This window comes from Mastigoproctus giganteus, chromosome 8 (genome assembly GCF_048544385.1).
Source record: "Mastigoproctus giganteus isolate SK-2022 chromosome 8, ASM4854438v1, whole genome shotgun sequence".
NCBI lineage: Eukaryota > Metazoa > Arthropoda > Arachnida > Uropygi > Thelyphonidae > Mastigoproctus > Mastigoproctus giganteus.
Genome location: NC_143582.1, coordinates 10,524,824 through 10,550,918, shown reverse-complemented (window position 1 = coordinate 10,550,918; position 26,095 = coordinate 10,524,824). Strand labels below are relative to the sequence as shown.

Here is a 26,095-nt window from a genome sequence, read left to right as displayed (position 1 = left end):
CAATTGTTTCTTGTTGAGGCGTCATAACCATTAGTCTCTGTGGAATTCTTTTTGCACGTGCATTGTTCAGCCCTTGTGGTAATGCAGGCTCTAATGGTACAGATTGGCTCAATCTCGGTAGCATTTCTGAGGGCAGATTGATTACCATGTAAGACACTTGCGCTGGAAGGTATATCGAACCCCCCATCCAATGCTTAGATAAAAAAAAAACTTCATAGGTTATAGATTAGCCTATTGCAAATGATCCGTGACGAACTCTAGTGGATTTTTTGGAAGTTATAGCTAATTTCTGCGGAAGTTGAATGGTATATTTTGATAATTACTGAATAGTTATTCATTACAAAAGGATTATTTTGAATACTAGAAGATATATGAAGCATTTTTATCATACTCACCTCTCAAAATGATGCTTTTCTTGAAAGTTGCGTGGGTCTTCGAGCCTTGAATGTACGTAATCATCGTCTTCTCTTGGATCTTCAGTTTTGCTAAGGATCACATTTTCTACTGCTTTGATTAACAACTATAAAATAAAATGCATGCATAAGTGTTTTTTTTCTTTATCTTCATACATTTTGACTAACTACAAAACACTGTAATAAAATGCTTATTATAAAATTATATCCAAATATAAGTGGACACCTGGATTTTCAAGAATCTTTTATTGATAAAAAGTTCAATAATGTCAGTCCACCTTTGGCTTGAATTACAGATTATATAAATCATTTCTAAGAAGAAGAAGGCGATATATTGGATCATTCCTTGTTAATTGTGGTGATACATTGATTTGTTTATTAGACGCATGTTCGATTGGCCCAAAGCCGATCAGTTCATCCCAGAGGTGTTCGGTATAATGGGTTTGGATCTCTGGGCAGGTCGGCAGCATAAAGTAGTGGGAGGTATAAAATAGACTTTACACAATCCATTATTATGGCCTTATGTGTGAGGGTTGTGGAAAAGATTCATTGACCTGCCCAGAGATGATAAAACAAAAAATTTCTGCAGAAGAATTCTGCCTCCTCAAGTGGGGTTTACACATAGGATCACACTCCAGCTCCGTACCACAGCGATGGTCCTAGCTCTAGTTATTACTGGGTTCTCCTTACTTACAGACAAAAGTCGACTTCTTATTACAGTAAAGTTGATCACTGGATTCCTCATATCTTCCTCTTTCTGGGATCTCTAGTTATTACTAGGCTCACTTACCTAGGCTTACTTATTTACAGACGAAAGGAGACTCCTTATTACAGTACATTTGATTACCGTACTTCATTACATCTACCTCTTTCTGGGATCTCTATGGCTGGACGATTCCACTTCCTCAACTTAGAACCATCTCTACAATCTGCTTTCTCCAGGCTGCCACCATCTTTCAAATCTCTTCATTCCTCATCAGATGCTTAAACAAGTAAAAATAAAATAAAATAAAAATAATAATAATGATGCTGACCTCAAAAAATTTGCTACCAAACCATCCTTACTAGAAGAAAAACCTCTGGCTTCCAGACGCCATAGCTCTCAATCACAGATTGCAAACAGCTCTACCCTTGCTGCATCCGCCACGACATTATTACAACTGTTTCTAATCAGGACCTGGTGATAGATGGATCCTGAGGTATATCTCCTTCATTTGATGGCGACTAACTTGCCTTGTCCACTGTTGGTCATCTTGAGATCAGTCCAAGCTTTGTATTTCTCACGATGAGGATTTATTATAATTTGTCTCTGGTATCGGCCAGAATGTCATGTCAGTTCATTTGGCTTCTCTGAACTCTAGTAGACAGTGTTTGAAGAGGACTAATGGAGTGTACAATGAGCAATGAGCAAGTAATTGAAGCATAAGTATCACAAAGAAACAAAGGTTCACAGGGTTGAGTCAAGAGGAACAAAATATTCAGTAAATGAAAACCAGCCAGTTTTATCCCTCAGCAGAGAGAGAGAGAGAGAGAGAGAGAGAGAGAGAGAGAGAGAGAGAGAGAGAGAGAGAGAGAGAGAGAGAGAGAGAGAGAGAGAGAGGCAAAATCATTAAATGGCAATCATTCAAACTATATCCACTTACTTTACATTTTGGCAATTCAAATGTTACTGCTTTTACTGCAATACGTACCCAAGACCCGTAGCAGTTGGCAATAAGAAGAATAATTATGTAGACCATTGAGATGAAACCAAAGGATTCTGTTATAAAATTTGATGTCATGAGTGGATAAACAATTCTTAATGGATATACGAACATCCTCAGCGAGAACCTGAAAATAAAAATATATATTGTGAGTCACTAATATAGAATTATGGAACAAAATCTGAGTAATTTTAAAACAATAGGAACTCCAGAATCTTCCAGATGACCTACAACTTGATATTGCTCAAAATGTGAGAAATATGGCTAATTGGATTTGTGTTGGTTGTATTAAGCACCAAAGGAACTAAGTCTATGAGGTTTCGACAGAATTGTGTTTATGTGTGCTCTTCAATCACTTTGCTACTTGGTGTATGTAAAAAAAACACAAGTTTTCTGGAGAAAAAATCATGAAACAATGTGAAAAGGACCATAAAAATTCCTAACGTCACCAACGTTACTCGAACTTAATGTCGTCCTCCCCACATCAGGTCTTTTCCACCTGATGTGGGGAGGACGACAACCCTTTCAACTGTGCTGCCCACGAGGGCAATGAAATCATAGAGGCCTGGAGACCTAATGAGAATTGGAATCACCTTAATTATGGTGTTTGTACTGGAGCTACTACATAAGAGACTCTTTGCATAATGCAAAGATAAGGTTCTCTTTTATAATTGGTAGGATCATCATTGTCACCATTCTCCTCACACCGGTTGGAAAAGAACTCAGTTTATATTCCATCAATGACGGGGAATTTTTAGGCCCTTTAAAAAAAACGTGGTTGAGTTGTCAGTCTCAGGCGAGGTTAGTATGGTTTTTCTCCCGGAAACTCACGTTTTTTTTTTTTCAGAAAAACAGCAAAGAGACCACAGAACATACACAATTTACAGGCACATTATAAGGCGCAATTTGGCCTAAGTTACTAATGCACCTAAAACAAGCCTACGTATGTATGAATGCCTAGCACGAACCATTCATTCAGACATGTTTCATGCCTACCACTCAAGCAGTTAGAAGTGTAATCATGATAGGTCTGTTGGTGCAGATTGGGTTTTCGCATACCATTAGAAGGTTGTGTTATTTCCAATGAATATTTTTCTCTCGTATCTGTCCAACGACACAATGCTTCGTTTTTAACCGGATTGGGTCTGAATGGTTCGAGGAACATTTCCCAAGATTTTCAACATCTGCTCTGGTATTATCCAGATCTGAATCAAATTGAGAATGCTTGAGATATGCTAGAAAGGGCAGTTAGCTTTTGCAGTTCTTTATTGTCCACAATACAGCAAATGACAATTATCTTAGTGGAAGAATGTTCAAATCAGAAGCTACACTCCCTCAAAGACCTAGTGGAATCAATACCATGACGTATCGGGGCTGTAATTCGAGAAAAACATGATCCTACTAGATCTGAAATTAAGTGTAATTTGTTCAGTGTAATTGGAGACCCTTTATGTTATAAAATTCTACCACAATATAAACTATGAGAAATAATTTTCTTGATCTTACCATGTGGTTAAAAGCATGGAGAAGCATATATAAATGAAGCATCGATGGACGGGTGCCCACTTCATATTTCTGTTCATCAGGTATTTGTTCGTTTTGCCAAATTCTATGAAGATGTCGCTGGCATCATTCGTAAGAAGAACTAAAACTCCCATTCGCATATATCTGAAAGTGAAAAATTTTCAGTGTGGTTCCATCTTTATTACAAAGTGATTTTTTGGTCTTTATTTTGTTTCCTAAAGAATTATACAGATAAGTTTGCAGGATACGGATTCAAAAGAATCTTTATTTGTGCTTCTGCACAAATAAAGAATCTTATCAATTGTAAAGAGGGAAAAGAGAGGTTGGACTGATAGGTAATTACATTTTTATTAAATATAAAGGTGGCACCCAGAACGTTAGTTCAAATACACATAACTAACTCTCAACTGAGTACCTTATAAGCTTCCTAAAAAAATAAATAAATAAAATTTTGAACATTAACAACTAGTCCAGGTCTTATACAATCGTGTTAACAAGAGCTCTAACACAAGAGCCCTTCTGCAACTAAATATCGTCGAGGTCTTCTTGATAAAACTAATCTTCATATTTCCAATAGTATCTTCAGATGAGAAACAAGGTATAAAATGAATTCGCCCCACAAACCAGATAGAATGCCGTTGACTGTTCGAACTAAATATTCTACCACGTAAGGATTTCATTCTGTAAACTTCACACTTTAGTAATTGACGAAGATGATCGCCATATTGTTCAAGAAACGGCTTCATAAGATAAACATCTAAGATTGGATACGCCTTATAAGGTCAAGATCAACCGTAATAAAATTATGTACAAGGATGGTAACCTCATGGAAGCATGGTTATTGGAACTTTGATGTGTGATTTCCAATAACTGGTCGCAGAAAGGAGTCAATGTGAACGGAGAGTACCTAAACCATTTACGATTTGCAGATGACATTGTGGTCATAAGCCACGATCCCAAAGAATTAGAGGAAAATCTTAATCAGTTATGCACAGTTAGTAAGGATTTTGGACTAAAGATGAATATGGCTAAAACAAAAGTAATGATGAACAAGTATAGGGATATAATTATTGAAGGAGCACTAATTGAAAAGGTGGATTCATATACTTATCTGGGACAAGTTATTAGCTGCAATAATGATAAATGGCTGGAAGTCAAGAGAAGAATAAATTTTGGATGGATAGCATTCAGGAAATATAGTCACATACTGAACAGCAATATCCCAGTTTGTCTGAAACGTAAAATAATGAACCAAACTCCCCACCATGAACTTATGGAAATGAAACTTGGGCACTCACCAAAAGAATCGAAGAGAAGCTGAGAACTACACAGCAAAGAATGGAACGAATTATATTGGGAATCAGACTGTTAGATAAGGAGAGAAACACATGGATTAGGCAACAAACTCAAGTAAAGGACATTCTTATCAAAACTAAAGAACTAAAATGGTCTTGGGCAGGATACATAGCTCGAAGACATGATGACAGATGGACTAAGAAAATAACAGAATGGTACCCAAGAGGAGCTAGAAGAAAACCTGGAAGACAAAGGCGGAGATGGTTAGATGACATTCATGAGTTTGTGGGTAGTAAATGGATAGCCATTGCACAAAACAGAGGAAAGCTGCAGGATGATGATGACCCAATCTCGATACATAGAGTCATGTATTCATTCAATAGATAAATAAAATAAAAGAATGTATGAGGTTAAAAACTCACACAGCGTAAAAGTAATAACAAAAATTTATAACATTGAAGTCATAAATTAAACATTATATAAAACGTATAACATTATATTATCAATAAATCTAAATAGTAAACCCACCAAAGTTCTATTTGAGTTAGTCAGAGACCGTCTGTTACCATTAACTACTAGAAATAGTGAACTGGCTATTCGAAGCTCTTCGCGTAAAAACTTGTAATGCATTCAAAGTTTGTTCATCTCTAACAAACATCCATTCCTGCCCTAAAGTCATACTCCCAACATTGACCACTAATCTTTCTCTAAAATCGCTATATAATGTACAATCGTAAAGAATATGTTTCCAATCTTCTAAACAACCACATCGAAAGAGATCCGTGTCAGACAACCGAAAGTGGAAAAGTTTCGCGTTTAAAGAACCATGTCCAGTAAATAAATAGGACAAATACATTCCCATAGAAAACCATCTCTGGTTCTTCTTATTCAAGAAGAAAGTAACGACAGGAAAAAATGCTCTGGTAACAAGACCATTAAAACATCTAGCTTTTTCCTTATTAATATCAGAGTCAGTATTGATAGTTATCCCAAAAATGCAGTAACATAACCTGTAAAAATCACCATCAAGTCCAAAGGCAATGTTCCAGCAAGAACCTGTAAAATACGTGCCTTTTACAGCCGGTTCCTCTTCAAACTGATATTCTGAATAGACATGACCACTCCTAGACTAGAATCAATGGAGAATCGTGAGTGAAGAGTTGGGTCGTGTTACCAAAGCCCAAACACAAGTAGCACTTTGTAAAATATCTAAATTTATGTGATCCAAAAGCAAGATAAATCTGCTCATAGATGAAATACATTTAAAATTTTTGGAGGAGAACTAATGACCCAGGGGACAGTTCATAGAAATCTAGATTTAGTAGTAAAACGAAATTGTACATCACGCTTAACTTCTTCTTCCATAAAACCAGAAATTCTTGCAATATATGTCTTCAATAATTTTTTCCTTAGACAGTTCTTTTGGAAGGTCATAAATAGAAGTGAAGGATTTTCCTTCGTGGGAGCTCCAGAAATAACACCAGCAGAAACGAGAGAGCTAGAAGCAGAAATATGCTCCATATCAGTTTTGCAAGCAGTCTCAAGAACAATACAGCGATTCCTAGCTAATCTTAAAGATTTCACCTTCACATTTTTAAATTCAGATTTCAAGGTCTTGGTTATTAGGTTCTTAACATCAACACTCGTCTTCGAATCACTGTTATCATTATCTCGAAAAATAAGAGCATTGTCTTCTGTCTTCTCCCTTGTTTGTGCTCCATCTCGAGCAACCTCAGCAAAAGTACGTGCAGAATCAATTTGCAATTCACAGTCATTAACTTTATCCGGCATATTTTATCGTTCAAATCAGAATCGGAGATTAGTGATCCTTAAGAGGGAACCAAGCCGAAAAATACTTCACAACATTATCCAATAAACTAAGGATACATCCTGTACATTATCAATCAGCAAAGTTTGCAATCCTAAATCAATACCTGCTTTAGGATTCTGATTTAGAATTAACCTCAGAAGGATCCAAGGGAAGCTCTCTATCAGACTGCAATTGCGACTGAGTGTTTCCACCAGAAACAATCCTTGACACCTCTCTTGTAACAGGTCCTCGAGCATACCTAAACTCAATAAGTTTTCTTAATTCAGATTGAGATGAAAGCACTTGAGGAGGTAATAAAGGAGGGGTGCCCTCTCTTTCCAAATCTGCGGAGGGTTTACTTATCGTATCCATTTTGGATCCATATTAAATGAACTCCAACGAAAACTCTCTATAACATTAAGCAAAATTAAATTCAAATCGACTACTGTAAGTAAAGAACAAATCAAAATTCATTAAATAACAAAAGTTACAGGGGGAGGTGTCCCTGTATGATCGCCATCTAGCCTAGAATTCTGTATTCCGCACCCCAGAAGAAGTTGGAGAACAGACTGGAAGGTTGTAGTTGCTGCTGCTGTCTTCGCCGGGATGACTGCATAAGGAAAGTAGAATTACTGAACACAGGGAAGTTATAACCTGTGTGCAGGTGCTGTTAGCAGAACATAGTGACATAATCTTTGTGGTAAGAAGTCCGGGTTCCTGATTATAATTGCAGTTCATTCTCTGCATCACATAAACTGTTTTATGTGATGCAGGATATCCCACGACCCACCAGAGTAAACGTAAGGCTCCTGAAGCAGGATCACATCAATGTGGTTTTCCTCCATTTTAACTTTTAATTGGTCAGCTACAGCTTGGCTCTTTGTGGATTTAGCTGGATAAATTTATCTCGTGGTGTTGATAAATTGGTGGAGTATCTATCCACAATCAGTCCTTGATTGGTACAGTCTTCTCGTTTTTTGATATACTGGATAGTTTCCATGATGGTGAGCCTTTACCGCCCTGCAATTCGCACAGATTGGTGGCTCATGTTTTGCTGTGCAATCCCTGTATTCGTGCTCTTTTTTGGGTGCAGTGACCACACGTTGATTCGCACTGGTTACACATGTGGCTAAAGCGCAGTGTATATATTCCTTGAACCTGTGGCTTCTCCAGCCAATAAATACACGACTCTGAGTTTTTAGAACTTGACACGCCCTCAAAGAAAGATGGACTATCCAATTTACATTGGAATGTGTTTTTGGTTTAGTTTTGTATTTTGGGCTGACTTCTTCCACTGCGTCTTTTGGAAGATAGAGGCTGACATTTTTATGATATATTTCCTCTGCGATTTCCTCAGCAGGCATGATCTGATTTGTATCAAACAAAACAATTGAAGGTATTTTTTCTTGGGAGCCTCCACCCTTAATCCAAACTTAGTTATATGAGCATTGATAAGGATATTTTGTGCCTTCTCCCTAGTTTCCGTTTCGATCGCCACACCTGGGTGCCTAGTCTTTCGGATACTCTTGATTTTAATTATCTTCATTTGTTCTGAGATTTTTGTTAAGGTCTCCTTGACCACGTGTCGATCGGGATTGATTAGGATAACGTTCGACTCTGGTTTGAAATTCGTCAGATTTGTGGGGCGCAGCTTTAGCCCCATTCCTCAACTCTTCTACGAAGGTAGGGGAGCGTTGTTGCATTTGAATTTCTCCTTCTCTGGTTAAGACCTCTAGCTTGGCTTGTAGTCGCTCAGGCTCGATGTAGAGATTAAGGATGACCGACTCCACCTTGCTAAAAATGGTGAGGCTAGTACGAATAGCAGCAGTGACTCCGTTTGATTGTTTTCCCACATATTCTTCAAGTGTCCCTCTAATAGCCATGGTTTTCTCAAAAGGATTTCCTGTTAGTGGGAGCACAGTGGGTGCCAGGTTTGAAGTTGGCTCCAGTACCCTGGTTGTTCCTTTGCTCTTCTGTTTAGCTGCCTCTTCGTCAAGTCCGGTTGGGTAGGTATCACTAGTTGAGTATTCTTAGGCTCGCTGTTTCTTCTCATTTCTCTATCGTTTGGGGGTGCTGGCTTCTTTGTTCGTTTCTTACAAGCTGGGCCGGGTCTGATGTCATCCGGTTCTTCAGCAATTTCTGTTGGGGTTTAGTCCTGTGTGGACTTACCAGGGAAAGCGCATTCGCTCTCCACTCCGTTTCAGTCGGTATTATTCCCGCCGGGACAGTCGACGCTAAAACCGATTCATACCGATAGTCGGTCTCAGGCGTAGATAGCAAGTTTCTCTCCCCCAGAAACTGGGGTTTTTTGTGTCCAGTGAAACAGGCAAATCGACCAGAGAACACACACGCAATTTACAGACATGGTGAGGGTTAATGTAATACTGGTTAATGTAATCATTTACGGGTAACTCTAATATAATAATTTGGGGTTTTTTGTTGTTCGAATTCTGTTTCTAGTCATCGTAATCGAAGAGGGAACCCCCTCCGAGTTTTCTCCCCCAGAAGACAGGCGGTTGTCTACAGGAGCGAAGCGAAACTCCACAATGTGCATTTTATTCTAAACAGGTGGTCGTGGGCGGGCAACTACTGCCGAAGGCACTATAGGGCAATCAAATAGCGTTCGCTAAGGAGGAACAGCTGGAACGTTTAGAGCGCCCAAGGTTACACTGGGGGGAAGTCCCCTCCCAAGTATAGGTAGCGAGGAATAGAAGTGGCAACGGATGTTCAGGTGTTGCTATCGAACTGAACTGGTATCAAATCTGATAGATTTGATACCAGTTCAGTTCGATAGCCGATCTATGACCACAATGTCATCTGCAAATCGTAAATGGTTTAGGTACTCTCCATTCACATTGACTCCTTTCTGCGCCCAGTCTAATCTTCTGAAAGCTTCCTCAAGGGAAGAAGTAAACAGCTTCGGAGATATTGTGTCTCCTTGACGAACTCCTTTCTCGATTTTAAATGTGCTACTGTCTTTGTGTAGTCTAATAAAGGATGTAGCACTCTCATATATTTTCTTCAAAATCATAATATATGGAGTATCTATGCCTTGTCTTTCCAGTGCCCGAAACATTGCCTTATGCTGTATGGAGTCAAATGCCTTTTCATAATCCACAAATTCCAGGCATAATGGTGTTTTATATTCATTTGCTTTCTCCATTAGCTGTGATATTACGTGAAGGTGATCCATAGTTGAGAATCCTGTCCTAAAGCCAGCTTGCTCTTTCGGTTGATTCTCATCAAGTATTCTTTCTAATCTGTTAGTAATGATCCTCCTGAACAACTTGTAGATGTGGGATAACGAGCTAATTGGTCTATAATTTCCAATTTCCAATTTATCTCCTTTCTTATGCAGCAAAACTATGATTGAATTATTCCACTGCTTAGGCATCACACCTTTTCTAATGCACTTTGTGAAGAGCCTTGCCAGTTTTTGTGTTATGTCTCTTCCTCCCAATTTTAACAACTCTACAGTAACTTATCTTCCCACGGGGGGCTTTCTGATTCTTCATTTTCTTCAATGCATGTTCTACCTCCTCAGGAAGAATATCGGGTATGTCGTATGTGTTGCTACTTTGCAATCCATCTTCCCCACTGCTGGTATCATTCCCTCGCTCCTTGTATAATTCTCTATAGTAGTCTTCTGCTATTTGAATTATGCCTTCTCTGCTGTTTATAAGTACACCATTGCTATTCTTCAGTTTCAGTATCATTTGTCTTTCTGTATTACTGCTCATGGCTGCTGATTTAAATCCTTCGTTTTCCCTTAATGCTTGTTCTACTTTTCTTGTGTTAAATCTTCTTATGTCCTCTCTGAGTCTCTTCCTGATGGCTTTGCACAACTCAGTACACTCAATTTTCTCCTTGTGAGTGTTTATCTTGCTCTTCATTTGTCGCCTTTGGTTCATCATAACAAGTGTTTCTTGACTGATTTTCCTTCTTTGGATTTCTTTTTCCCTATAGGTTTCTTGGGCTTTAACACTTTCAGAAAGATGTAATATTCCTCGTCGATATCTTGGTCCTGAGCAGTCTGCAGAAGCTCAAACTTGTTCTTAAGTTCCAGAACATACTGCCTTTTCTTAAGTTCCAGAAAATACTCCTCTTCTGTTATCTCAAAGACATTCGTATTATTTACTCGAGCCATCTTTTTTCCTTTCCTTTCCTTTCCTTTCCTACATCTATATCAAGTGTGCACCTTACCATTCTGGGATCACTTCCAACATTTACCTTATTCAGAACGGTAACATCATTCACGATATATCTTCTATTAGTGAGGATGAAGTCGATTTCATTAGTTGTTAATCAATTTGGACTTTTCCCTGTCCACTTTCTGTTCATCCTTTTCTTAAAAAAAGTGTTCATTACTGACAATCCTTGAGATTCTACAAATTCCACAAGACTTTCACCTCTTTCATTTCTTTCACAAATTGCAAAATTTCCTATAGTTCCCCTTTCTGCACTGTTTAGTCTTTTTCCAACCTTAGCATTGAAGTCCCCCATAATGATAGTGTAGTGGGTTTTCTGTTCATATAGAAGTCCCTCAATTTCGGAGTACATTTCTTCAACTCTTCATCATCATGGCATGGCTCGATGTTGGTGCATAACTCATTATAACCTTTAGCTCATACCTTTAGAAATCGTGAGAATTAGTCTTGGCACCCCTGGTGATGTACTTTTTAATTCCAAAATGTTGTATTTTATATCTTTTTGGACCAGAAACCCAACTCCACCTTCACTCCTTTCACTGTTTCCATTGGTGTACAGCAGATTTCTACTTGATAAACTTATAAGTGATTCATTTCTTCTTCTTGTTTCAGCCAAACCGATGATATTCCAATTCACATTTTCTAGTTCCTTTTCCAGCTCTAATATCCTGTCTTCAACGCCTTATACACCTCAATCAGATCACATCACAGGTGCATACTCTCCAGGCGCAGCAATTTGCAGAAATTAAGCCTTTCTTGGTAAGAGCACCCCTTTGTTCCCCCTCTTCCATCTTGTTGCTCTTTTTTGTACTCGTTCTAGCAACTCTACAACCTTCCTAAAATGACGCCGCCAGACCTGTACACAGTACTATACGTGTGGCCTGGCGATTGCCTTGTATAACGGGATAATCACCTCCCTGTCCCAACTAGCAAAATTCCTATATATCATTGACAAGCCTCCATGACCTGCCCTGGCAGCCCGTCTGCACTACTCAGCGAACTTCATATTTATATGCACAATTACCCTCAGGTCTTTTCCACTTTCCACTTCACTGAGGTAGTACCAGACAGTTGGTACGTTTCTTTTCGGTTTTTTGCTACCCATATGCAGTACTTGGAATTTGTCAATGTTAAACTTCAGTTTTCACTTCTCAGCCCATTTGGCCAACTTATCAAGATCCAGTTGGAGTAGCATACTCTCTTTACTGTCATTAACAACCCTGCCAACTTTGCATCATCTGAAACTTGGACATTAAACCTGATATACCTTCATCAATATCATTGAAAAATATACAAAACAACAATGGGCATAACACCCAACCCTGGGGAACTCCACTAATAACATTTGTCCAAGAAGAGCAGTGTCTTTTGATTACCACTGTCGTCGTCTCCCATTCAACCATCCCTTTATCCATTGTAGAAACTTACCCTTAATACCATTCTGCTCCAATTTATACAATAGTCTTCCATGCGCAACAGTATCAAAAGCTTTCCTGAAATCCAACTATAAGATATCAAAATTATTCTTTGCATCCAGTTACTTTGTGTCCACATCATAGTATCCAATTAAATTGGTCAGACAAGACTTTCCTTTAACAAACCCATGCTGTGTCCGAGCTATAACTGAAGTCTTGTCTAGATGATCCTGCAATGCATCTTTAACCTGTACTTCCATTAAGTTCCCCGGAACAGGAGTCAAACTAACAGGTCTGTAATTACGTGTGTCACCTTTTAAATCCCCTTCGTGAATTGGTGATACATTTTCACACCGTCAGTCCATGGGGACCTCCCCTGAGTCCAAGAAAGCTCTCATAATTATGACTAAGGGTTTGCTTATTTCCTTTGCTGCCTTCTTTAATATAACTGGATAGATCCTCGCTATCGCAGGTGCCTTCCTTATATTTAACTTCAACAATTTCTCCTCCACTTTACTCTCAGTTATTGCAAATCACTTAACTCCCTGTTAGAGTTCGATAAACGTCTGGCATTCCCTTCCTTGAATAACTCCTCACGTGTGAATGTAAATGCAAAACACTCATTCAGTTTATCAGCTACTTGAGCAGGATCATCAATAGTCAACCCATCTATGTTAAGTGGTCCAATCGGATTCATCCCTTTCCTTCTGGAGTTTACTTAAGTAAAGAACTCTTTGCTGTTTTTCTTTGCATCTTTTGGCAAAAGATGCAAAGATTTCTTTTAATTTGTGTTCTCTGTCTAACCTCCTTTGTGATTTGATTACCGACTAGTAATTACAATATCAATAAACAACTGCATTTTAAACACTGATAAAAAACAGAGCAATGATAAAAAAAAAACAGAAACTAAAGGGAGTGCTGTGGCTCAGGGAAGAATTGAGGGGCGTGGTTGTCCTCTGAATCACAGTCTTTTGAAATGCACTGCTTGCTTGATGTTTGTGGACAATCCGAAACAGGACATGATATTGCCAAGGGAAATGTCGTTGTGGGTGCGCGATGTAAGGAGTGTGAGAAAATCAGGCGCCAACTCAGCGATGTTATGGACCTGTATGAGAGATTGAAGGACAGCGTGGATGCCCTCGAAGGATTTAAATTGGGGGGGGGGAACAAGCTCTCAGCTGCCCACATCAATGCCAGAGCTTGCACATCAACATCACGGAACACAGAGGCACTCCCAAAGCAGAATGCGCTGGTTCCAAAGAAACTTGTTGTAGTCGGTGACTCTATTATCAGGGAAACGGGGAATATATTGTGCAAAAAGGACAGGTGGAACAGAACCAGGGTATGTCTGCGAGGGCAAAGGTTGATGACGTTATAGAGAAGACATCATCTTTTAAGGACACAAAGAGTGATATAGTTGTGCACGTTGGCACTAATGATATTAAGAGTAGGAGACCGGCGGAATTACTTGATAAGTAAAAAGGTCAATGTTAAAAAAAAGCCATGAATTAGGGTTGAATTTGAAAGTGTCTGCAATTCTGCAAGGGCACGATAGGAGGGAGTATATGATGTGAGCCTTGTCGATCAGTTCGGCCCTGGAGTGATTGTGCAAAGCTCAAGGGGGAGAATTTTTTTCAGTCTGGTCTGTGCTTGTTAACAGGAGAGATTGCTTCTACAGGGATGGGATACACTTAAATAGAAAGGGTGCAAGAATATTTGCTGATGCTATGGAGGCAGAGTTAGGTGGGTCGGAAAACTGCTAGATTGGGGGGATACAAGGATTAATAGATTAACAGTAGCCACTGGCAGAGGTGAAAGTGATTCTTGCGCTACTTCTATTGAAATGCAATTGAGCAGCAGCCTGGAAAGAAAGACAATGGGGATTCCAACGACTGCTGGGAGTCATAGTGGAACAAATAAATAAATGGGCTATGTTAGGGTAATTAAGAGTAGAAACAGGTGCATGTATACTTGCACGTACACCAATGCTAGGAGTGTAGTTAATAAATTTGATGATCTTGAAGCGCTATTCAAGATATCAAAGGCAGATATTGTTGGGATATCAGAGACGTGGTGTCACACAGATATAAGGAATGAAGAATTGGAATTTGGAGAGTACCATGTGTACAGGAAGGATGGACAGGACAGGAGGGAAAGAGGGGTTATGCTGTTAATTGAGAAAAAAACATAAAATCTAAGGAAGTGCATCCAATTGATGTTGGTGGACAATGCAATGTTGAGTTTGTTTGGTGTGACATAATCACTGGGAAAGGAAAAATGACAGTAGGTGTGTGTTGTAGGGCAAATGAATATGAGGCGTACAATGGGCAATTGTGCAGAGAAATAGAGTGGGCCAGTAGTTCAGAGTGTCTTAGAATGGGGAAATTTAATTTCTCAGAGATTGACTGGAATTTGTGGGTTTGTCACTCACACACTAGCAAGGCTTTTGTGGATTTATTGGATGATTGTTTTCTACATCAGCATGTTCACGGGGCAACTGGAGGGAGTAATACTCTTGATCTGATTATCAGTAGTGATTCTTGATGCATTAAGAATCTGCAGATAAAGGAACCACTAGGTGGCAGAGTACTCAAGTGGGATTTACTCAAAGAGGTAACTACCATTAGGGGTAAAGGGAAGGGTTTCTGCTTTCGTAAAGGTGACTACGATGGACTGAGACAGTATTTAAATTCTATACAGTGGGATCAACTGATGATGTTACCAACAGCAAATTCAAAATGGGAAGCATTCAAAGAACTTATCTTGGAAGCAACTAGGCTTTACATACCAACTAAGAAATATTGTTCAAGGTTTAGGCCAAAATGGATGTCAGATGAACTAATGAGGCATATGGCAGAGAAGAAAAATGCATGGGATACTTACAAATTAACACATGACACAGAAGCCTATGATAGATAGAAGTTGATATGCAACCAAGTTACAAAGGAGGTTAGGCAGGCGAAGGGAGATTACGAGAGATCTATGGCAAGGGATGCAAAGAAAAACAGCAAAGAGTTCTTTACTTATGTAAACTCTAGAAGGAAGGGGATGAATCAGATTGGTCCACTTGATATTGATGGGTCAACTGTTGATGATCCTGCTCAGGTAGCTAACAAACTAAATGAATATTTTGCATCGACATTCAGACATGAGGAGTTATTCAGCGAGGGGAATGCCAGAGGTGTATTAAATTCTGGTAGTAAACTAGATAACCTTATAATAACTGGGAGTAAAGTGGAGGAGAAATTGTTGAAGATAAACACAAGAAAAGCACCTGGGGTGGATGGAATCCATCCAGCTATATTAAAGGAGGTAGCAAAGGAAGTAAGCAAACCCTTAGCCATAATTATGAGAGCTTCCTTGGACTCAGGGGAGGTACCCATAGACTGGAGATGTGCAAATGTGACCCCAATTCACAAAGGAGAATCAAAGGGAGACGCAGGTAATTACAGACCAGTTAGTTTAACTTCTGTTCCAGGAAACTTAATGGAACCACTGGTTAAAGAAGCACTGCAGGATCGTCTAGACAAGACTGCAGTTATAGTTGAGACACAGCATGGGTTTGTTAAAGGAAAGTCTTGCTTGATCAATTTGAATGATACTATGATGTGGTTACAAAGGAACTGGATGCAAAAAATAATTTTGATTTCAAATATTTGGATCTTAGAAAGGCTTTTGATACTGTTTCACATGGAAGACTGCTGCACAAATTGGAGCAGTGTGACATTGGAGGCAAATTGCTATTATGGATAAAGGCGCGGTTGAGTGGGAGAAGACAGAGAATGGTAATCAATGGACACTACTCATCGTGGACTAATGTTATTAGGGGAGTTCCTCAGTGTTCAGTGTTGGATCCTTTATTGTTTTCTGTATTTATAAATGATATTGATGATGGTATATCAAGTTTAATGTCCAAGTTTGCAGACGATACAAAGGTCGGCAGGGTTGTTAATGACACCAATGACAGTAAGTTGCTGCAACAGGATTTAGAAAAGTTGAGCAGATGGGCTGAGAGGTGGCAAATGAAATTTAACATGGGACTATGAAATGAATGTGATTTGACTTTATAACTGGATAAACCTCCCACTGAATTGATTAGTTGTCTCCTTCCCTCCCATTGGTAGGACCATGCTAGGAGCAGTGCGACAAATGTGCTACGCTCTTGCTGCATGTCTTTCCTTCCCACTCTGAGGAATATCCAAATCCCATTCGCCTGACGGAACCTTGTTCCAATGACAGTTGGGGGACACTTCCTCTTCCTCCTACATATTTTCACCTGTTTCCACCCTCTTGCGCACACTCTTTACCCAATTGCACTCATTGTAACTTTTTTTTAACATGGTCTCCGTCCAGCAAGCTCAGGTGACTCTGGCGGAGACCAACCACAGTATGATGGGCAACATGACCCTTCTCCCAGTGGTGGTGGTAACAGGATAAGTGGAGTCTCCTGGGGCCCTGCGGCGAAGTAGCCAGAGACACAACAACAGAACATAACATTACCCTACGTTACATAAATGGTGCTCTTATTTCACCATAAGAGCACCATTGCGCATTGTGGGAAACCACCGGTGGCGCCTTAATCAAACACTATGCCACTATGTGCAGGAACAGTTCAAGGATCATGTCAGCATTTAGTGTGCTTCGCTGATCACCAAATTTCTCCCCCACCCTGACATCAATCCTAGAAAAAAAATGTGGAACGCAGCATTCGTCTGTTCATGCCAGTGTCTTGTTCCCTTGCCGAACTCTGGGACGTCCTTCTGTCCAACCAGTCCAAGATACTCGAGGATACCTTCTGCTGTTTCGCGGATTCGATCTCATTCCGGTTGCAAGCAGCTGTCATGATTAACACTGATATTCCTAGCGGAGGATCTATGAACTGTATATTGTCTATTCTCTTCCTCATGTTGTGGACTATACATAACCAAATTTTAGTTCAAACTGGCCATAGACAGCACGGACCAGGATTCTTTAATTACAAAGACTAATTAGTTGTCATCATAGACGAAAATATTAGCTTAAAGTCTTACCCACATGCGTATGATCCAGTCATCAGAATGAGTGCCAGCACATGATGGAAAATTTGAATTTTGGAATCCGTTCTGCATATGTACAAATATCGAAGAGAATAACACTCATGAATGTAGAAAGCACACTCCATTATTTGGATGGTGTACATACCTAGAGTTGGATCCTTTGACTTGTAGTCTAAGGGACGAAAAAAGTTAATTTTTAGTTGTAAACAATACATTAATAAACCATACCATTATATGAAGTAAACACAAAATTGCTTTGTTGTTTACAAACAAACAGTTTGGTGTTAGAAATTACTTCACTTATATTATCTATAAAATTATATTATATTATTATTGAGTTTATTATTTCTTGTTTCAGTTTCTTTGGATCTAGATTATTATTCTCACTAACCAAAGAATTAGAAACCTTTATACAATAAGAAGATGGCCAAATTTTGTTCGAATTACAGCATGCACGTCGTGGCATGGATTCCACTAGGTGTCAGTGGAGTCCAGCCACTGATTTGACCATTCTTCCATCAGGATATATGTTAGCTGCTGTATTATGTTCGATACAGGACTGAAAAGCAACATATCCCGGACATTCCCAATTGGATTTGGATCTCTTCAATTATGCTTTGAAAGATCAATTGCAACAAGGGAAAAATAAAGCATTTCAGGGTGGAGTTGGTCAGATACGACAGGATGATATTCATAGTCCGCGGGGAGCACAATGGTTATAATGACACTCCTCCCCATACCGGATGATAAAGGCCAGATTCGAATCTCGTGAATGATTCCAGAAACCTTATTGGCTTTTATCACTCCTTGGCAGAATTAGTCGGCCTTGGGAATAGACAGCAAGGTCCCTCCCTGGGGAAACTCAGTATTTTCGTCCAGCAAAACAGTCAAATCAATGAGTTTGTTTTTGGGTAGCTCCAATATAACAAAAAAGGATGACAATCGTTGGTTACAACATGAAATTCTAATGGTATGAGCGAAGTCAGTACACACCAGGCGGCTAGAGGTGGTATCACCATGCATCCACACTATATCAAGTCCGCCACTCAAGCGACTAGAGGTGGTATCATGGTATCACCATGATACCACCTCTAGTGGTGGACTTGAGATAGTGTGGATGCATGCGGCACCATTCCAATTTTTTCATTTTTAGCATTAAAAAGTGGCACACAATTTCCAAATACTTCTTCAACTCTAACTGCATAGTTTCGGGTGGAAATGTGTCTTTCCTTTGATTAAGTTGGATTTTTATTAATTTTCTGCATACTGGACCTTCTATTCTGACGCACAATTTGGTTTAAACTCCTGCAGTCTCGTTCTGGAGTATCGACTTTTCTTAAAATTCCTTCAATTCTGAAGATGTCACCCACTCCAGAAAAACGGCAGCAACGCCAAATCATAATAGACCCGCCATGGTGCTAGACATAGGCACTCAACAAGGTGTCACAATTTTTATTTCAGTTGATCATCTCAGATAAACTCTATGCTTGAATCCAAATTATTTCAAATTTCGATTCATCCGTTCAAGGTACGTTTTTCCACTCTTCAATTGTCCGATGTTGATGGCTCTCAGCTAAAACCAGCTGTTTCTTTCGATTTCCTGAAATTTATAGTCTTATCTTGTACTTCCGTTATTACGCGCGGTCCCCATGATTGTGGGTTGTCATTTAAACTGCCAGTCTCCTTGAATCTTCGAATGGTAGTTTGTACTCCTTTAAATGAAACACCTAATTTATTGAATAATACTCCCACTTTATAGAATATTATAGAATCATCAACAATGTTCCACCACATGCATGAATCTTCCACACATTTCCGAAATATTCTAGGAATTTCTTTTTTGTTATATATTACATTTTCAATTTCCCTTACAGTTGAAATCCCTAATAATACTGCGGTGGAACCACAGCATTCTGCATCAAAATATCCAGTTCTAGAGCTGGAACAAGGAGAAGTGTCTTACAACATAGAATTAGACACTTGAGTCTGTGGAGCCAACAGTTTAATTTTTCTCAAGGGCGTCAACTCGTTCTATAAGAGACACAGTCTCGCCTAATAGCACACCGAAAGGTCTGTATATAGAAGAAGAAAAGCAAGTACAAGGAAAGAAGTCCCGCGTACCACTTCCATTTTAAATCAAAATTAATTTCTAAGGCTATCCAACTCTCAAAATCATGGTATTGGGAGCCATTAGTTACAATAGCCATTCGCCTCTGGTTTCATCGCAATTGGTAGAATCAGCGTCCTCCCCATACTGTGTGGAAAAGACCTGAGTTCGAGTCTTGTCGATGACTGGAGGAATTTTTATGGGCCTTTTTCACAACGTGGATAGCATGGTTTTTTCTCCTGGAAACACGAGTTTTTCGTCCAGCAAACAGAAAATCGAACTCAGAATACGCAATAAATACGAAGCAACTTGGCCCTAGTTGCCAATGCTCCTAAAATCCAACAACAACCAACCAAGTACAACATTACATTTTACTATATATTGAAACAGATTTTATTATGAAGTATCACTTACCTTCTTTCCATAAACTGGGATGTTTCAAGTAGTTGATGGTTCCGGATGCACAAACAACGTACATATTGATCAAGAAGAAACTCGTATAACATATGAATTTCCACATGCTTTCAGTTGCTGTTAACAATTCAGTTTCATCAAGATGGTAGAGTTCTTTAATTTTCTGCAGAAACATTATTTGTTTATTTATTTCATTCGATATGACCGCTAAAATAAAGTAACTCAAAGTAATCAATATAAAAGTGCAATTCAAAATTTAATGGTAATTTCTAGTTTGGTAAATCTTCAAAAAGGAAAAGATTATTTTTCGAAATAATTCCATCTATGGAAGAAGGAGCAGTTTTGGATTTCTTGTAGGGTATGTTTGTTATTCACTTTACGTTTCGGAAGGTTCACTATGATAACACGAGACAAAGTTCTGCAACCCAACACAAAACAGTTAACAAATGGCCATATAAAAAGGTCCGAGTGAACCAATAAATGGGCCTCCAGCCTTCTTGGAAGAGAGACAAAAGCGAGGTCTAAGAGATATGGATTAAGGCCGTGGAAAAAAATATGAGGAGATTATTAAATATGATTTTTTTTAAAGATCTTTATTGTTCCATGGTCAGCAGCATGCCAACTTAGCTTCTTCTTGATGTAGCGTTTATTAACTTTGAAAGTGAATAAATTAAATTTGATAATTAGGATCACGGATAGTGGTCTTAATTAGTCTGCGCGGGTAGCACAGTTTAATGTCACCATCCTCCCCACACCGGGTGGAAAAGGCCCGGGTTCGAATCCCGTCGATGACGCGAGGAACTTTAATGGCTTTTTTCGCTCCGTGGCTGAGTTAGTCGGTCTCAGGCGTAGATAGCAAGGTCATTCCCCCAGAAACCGGGGATTTTTAATCCAGGTAAATCGACCAGAGAACACACGCAATTTACAGACAAAATAAATATGGGTAGATGTAATCATTTACATGGGACCCTATTATCATAATTTGGGTTTTTTTTGGTGCATCGAACACAAGAACTGGACAGCAGCGCAATGCGGTAAGGTACTCTTTACTGATGACAGTAGATTCAGTCTCAGCAGCGATTCTGGGCGTCAGCTAATCTGGCGAGAGGTTGGCACACGGTATCACCCCGCAACCATCACTGAAAGGGATCGATATGGCGGTCGAGGTGTTCTCGCCTGGGGAGGCGTTGTCATGGATGGACGTACACAACTCCAGATACTGAAAGGCGGTACTGTAACCGATGCACGCTACTGTACTGAGGTAATCCTTCCTCATGTGCGTCTGTTCCTAGGGGCCATTGGCCTTGACTTCGTGTTTATGGATGATAACGCCACACCCCATTGCAGTGCAGCTGTTGATATGCTTTTGGAAAGTGAGGCCATTAGTAGTAGCAATGGCATTTGATGCAAGAAAGCAAGTGTACGAGCTTATGCAGCATCAGCCAAAAAAAAAAAAAAAATCACACCATTCCCTCCAAATGCCTGTCTAGTTCCTCCTTAAATTTATTTAACCTATCAACTTCCACAACGAGAGATGGAAGTTTGTTCCAGCAATTAACCACCCGCTGGCTAAAGGCAAATTTCCACACATATGTTCTACATCTGTCCTTTCTTAATTTGAATTTATGCCCCCGTAGGTTCGTAATCTGAACAAGTGGAAGGATCCCATCAGAATTCAGCGTGCTCAACCCATTCAAGGCCTTATACACCTCAATCAGATCACCGCGCAGGTGCCTAGTCTCCAGCCACTGCAATTTGCAGAACTTAAGCCTTTCTTGGTAAGAGGATCCCTTCATTCCCCTCACCAATCTTGTTGCCCTTCTTCTACACGCTGAAGTAAGTCTACATCCTTCCTAAAATGAGGCCTCCAGACCTGTACGCAGTACTCAAGGCGTGGCCTGACCATTGCCTTTTTCAGAGGGACAATCACCTCCTTCTCCCTGCTAGCAAAATTCCTATATATCATTGACAAAACCCCATGACCTGCCCTGGCAGCCTGTCTGCATTGCTCAGAAAACTTCATATCTGACTGCACAATTACTCCCAGGTCTTTTTCATTTTCTACCACCTTAAGTGTAGTACCACACAGTTGGTTCGTTTCTCTCGGGTTACTTTTACCCATATGCAGTACTTTGCATTTGTCAAGGTTAAACTTCAGTTGCCACTTCTTAGCCCATCTGCCCAAATTATCTAGATCCTGTTGCAGTAGCACACTGCCATTACTGTCATTAACAACCCTGCCAACCTTTGTGTCATCTGCAAACTTCGACATTAAGCCTGATATACCTTCATCAATATCATTGATAAATACACAAAACAACAGTGGACCTAACATCGAACCCTGTGGGACTCCACTAATAACATTAGTCCAAGAAGAGCAGCACCCATCGATTACCACCCTCTGTTTTCTCCTACTTAACCATCCTTTTATCCATTATAGCAACTTACCCTTAATACCATTCTGCTCCAATTTGTACAATAGTCTTCCATGCGCAACAGTGTCAAAAGCTTTCCTGAAATCCAAATATATGATATCAAAATTCTTTTTTGCATCCAGTTCCTTTGTAGCCACATTATAATATCCTGTCAAATTTGTCAGACAAGACTTTTCCTTAACAAACCCATGCTGTGTCTGAATTATCGCTGCAGTCTTGTCTAGATGATCCTGCAATGCATCTTTAACCAGTGACTCCATTATTTTACCCGGAACAGAATTTAAACTAACTGGTCTGTAATTACTCCTGTCACCCTTCGATCCCCCTTTGTGAATTGGGGATACATTTGTACATCTCCAGTCCGTGGGAACCTCCCCTGAGTCCAAGGATGCTCTCATAATTATGGCTAAGGGTTTGCTTACTTCCTTTGCCGCCTCCTTTAATATAACTTAATAGATCCCATCCACCCCAGGTGCCTTTCTTATGTTTAACTTCAACAATTTCTCCTCCACTTTGCTCTCAGTTATTACAAAATCATTAAGCACACTGCTGCAATTTGATAACCTTCTGCCATTTTCAAACCTTAATAATTCCTCACGTGTGAATGTAGATGCAAAATACTAATTCAATTTGTTTGCTGTCTGAGCAGGATCATCAACAGTCGAACCACCGATGTCAAGTGGACCAATCATATTCATCCCCTTCCTTTTAGAGTTTATATAAGTAAAGAAATCCTTGCTGTTTTTCTTAGCATCTTTTGCCAAGGATTTCTCGTAATCTGCCTTCGCTTGCCTAACCTCCTTTGTAACTTGGTTACAGATCAACTTGTAGCTATCATAGGCTTCTGTGTCACGTGTTAATTTATATGCATCCCATGCATTTTTCTTCTCTATTACGAGTCTCATTAGTTAATTAGATAACCATTTAGGTCTAAACCTTGAACAATATTTCTTAATAGGTATGAAATTTTTAGTAGCTTCCACGATTAATTCCTTGAATGCTTCCCACTTAGAATTTACTGTTGGTAACATCGTCAGTTGGTCCCACTGTACAGAATTTAAAAACTGTCTGAGACCACTGTACTCACCTTTACGGAAGCAAAAACCCTTTTCTTTACCCTTGATGGTAATTAAATCTTTAAGTAAATCCCACTTCAGCACACTGTGATCACTGCCACCTAGTGGTTCCTTTATCTGCAAATTTTTAATACCCGAATAATCACTGCTGATAACCAGATCAAGAGTGTTACTTTCTCTGGTTGCCTCTTGAACATGCTGCTGCAGAAAACAATCATCCAATAAATCCACAAAAGTCTGACTAGTGTGTGAGTGACCAACCCACAAGTTCCAGTCAATATCTGGGAAGTTAAAATCCCCCATTATAAGACATTCCGATTTACTGGCCCACTCTATTTCTCTGTATAATTGTTGATTGTACTCATTCGAGTCATTAGGCCTATAACACACTCCTACTCTTATTTTTGCTTTAGCAGTGCTTATGTCACACCAAACTGACTGAACACTGCATTGTCCAGCGATGTCGACTGGCTTCACTTCCTTGGTTTTTATGTTTTTCTTAATTAACAGCATAACAGCTCCTTCCTTCCTATTCTGTCTATCCTTTCTGTACACATTGTACTCCCCAAATTCCAGTTCGGCATTCCTTATATCTTTGTGACACCACGTCTCTGCTATCCCAACAATATCCGCCTTTGATGTCTTGACCAACACTTCAAATTCATCAAATTTATTTACTATACTTCTAGCATTGGTATATATGCAAGTATACATGCACTTATTATTATTCTTAGTTACTCTAACACATCCCATATACCCACCTATTTCAGGATGACTGCCATCCGTCCCTGAAACCCCCAACATCCCACGCTCCTGGTCGCTACTTATTCTAATAGAAGTTGTGCAAGAATCACCTTCACCTCTGCCTACGGCTAGTGTTAAACTATTAGTCCTTGTATCCCCCCAAGCTCTCAGTTTTCAGACCCACCTAACACTGCCTCGATAGCATCAGCAAACATTCTTGCACCCTTTCTATTTAAGTGTATCCCATCCCTATAGAAGCAGTCTCTCCTGTTAAAAAGCACAGACCAGACTGAAAAAAATTCTACCCCTTGAGCCTTGCACAATCTTTCCAGGGCCGAATTGATCGACAAGGCTCTCATCATATACTCCCTCCTATCGTGTCTGGGCAGAATTGCAGACACTTTCAAATTCAACCCTAATTCACGGCTTTTTTTCAACAGTGACCTGTACTTTTTAAGTAATTCCGCCGGTCTCCTACTCTTAATATCATTAGTGCCAACGTGTACAACTATATCACCTTTTGTGCCCTTAAAAGATGATATCCGCTCTTCAACGTCATCAACTTTTGCCCCTGGCAGACAATCATTGTATGGATTGACCTGCCCGTTCCATCGAACACATATGGGACGCTCTGCGGAGACGCCTAGCGGCACGTCTACACCCACCAGAAAATGTTCACCAGCTGAAGATGGCGCTGACAGAGGAATGGACGATATTCCCGCAAGAACTTATCAACAACGTTGTTGTAAGTACGGACAGGCGGTGCAAAGCCTTCATCGACATTAGGGGTGGCCATAAATCCTACTGAGGACCACTCTTCTCCTTTGTTCCATCTTTGGCAGTGATGCATCGATATCATGGCAGCCAGTGCTATGTTGCCATTTTTGAATAAAGTCCCTCTGTATCATTTTGTTTTCGTTGTTTCCTTCATCATTTCTGTACCTCACGAGGTTCCTTTGGTATGCTTTTCCCATATCCAGGCCAATCTTATGAGAAGCTACAGGTGAAAACTTGACTGGTCCTTAAGTTTTGCAACCCAGTGTAGTTTGTAGGTAGTGGCGGATCCTGGAGCTTCAGAAAATTGTAAACTGTGCGTTTAATGAAATTGGCAGAGGCTTGAAAAGATCGAAATATAAAATTACATGAAAATCCAACTGCCAAGGAGTTATTACATGCAAGAGGACGAACCAATATAGTGAAGACAAATAAATTTACTTAAATATGTAACCAACTAAGAAGTATCATACCTTGAATAATGTTTTGTCCAAGAAGTATCTGAACCATGCAGTAATCAGCGTAGCAAGGAAGACGTCAAAAATAAATCTTAAATCGACTCTCAGAATATGAAGAATGTCTGCGAAGAATACGTCCACGAGGTTTATTTCGAAAAGAGCATAATGAGTAAAATTAACAAAAGCTGTAAAAAACTCTCCGCAATCAGGACTGACTTCCCAATCAACTTCAGCACCATTCATGATGTGGATAGATAGAAGGTAGTCGTCGGTTTGGTGCAGTTATTGCTGAGGGATGAAAATTCTATTCTTGATTGGCTATTGCGAAACGCACCACCTGTGTATTATATTTCTCTAAAAAACAGAAAAGCTCCTACAAAATCCGAAAAGCCAAAATTTCATCCAAAATACTCAAAACTGCTTTAAAGAAAAACAAAGTCGTACCAAGAACTTTGAATTTGTAGCGGATATACAATTTCCCTCTCTAAACTGTCTTCTGAGTAAGAGAACGTAGAAGTCAATTTAGCAGATTTTTAACTCCTTTAACAACCGGTGATGGCATACGTATTCAAAGACCCAGATTTTTGGAAGTGAAAGCTAACCAATCAGAAGCCAGTACACATGAATGCAGGTACAGTACTTGCTCAACCTTCTCATGCAAGTGTTCTTCCTGGAGCATTTG

At 39.6% G+C, this 26,095-nt stretch overlaps 1 protein-coding gene across 1 annotated transcript; it reads right to left on the bottom strand.

The window, feature by feature from the left end:
- Positions 1-1,369: 1,369 nt before the first annotated feature.
- LOC150081242 (ceramide synthase 1-like) lies at positions 1,370-25,684 on the bottom strand. The gene is made up of 6 exons (XM_090379470.1): positions 25,429-25,684; positions 19,927-20,089; positions 17,400-17,577; positions 3,623-3,784; positions 2,057-2,243; positions 1,370-1,396 (listed from the first exon to the last, which is right to left on the bottom strand). Exons 1-6 carry the CDS (start codon positions 25,654-25,656, stop codon positions 1,370-1,372), a joined length of 945 nt encoding a protein of 314 aa, XP_090235596.1. The 5' UTR covers positions 25,657-25,684.
- Between the last annotated feature and the right edge of the window lie 411 nt (positions 25,685-26,095).

Coding starts and splice junctions, on each gene's coding strand:
- LOC150081242 (XM_090379470.1), bottom strand. CDS start 25,656: ATGAATGGTGCTGAAGTTGATTGGGAAGTCAGTCCTGATTGCGGAGAG. Junction 2,244..3,622: donor TCCATGCTTTTAACCACATG/GTAAGATCAAGA, acceptor TTTTATTTTCAG/GTTCTCGCTGAGGATGTTCG. Junction 1,397..2,056: donor TTGAATTGCCAAAATGTAAA/GTAAGTGGATAT, acceptor TACTTGTTTAAG/CATCTGATGAGGAATGAAGA.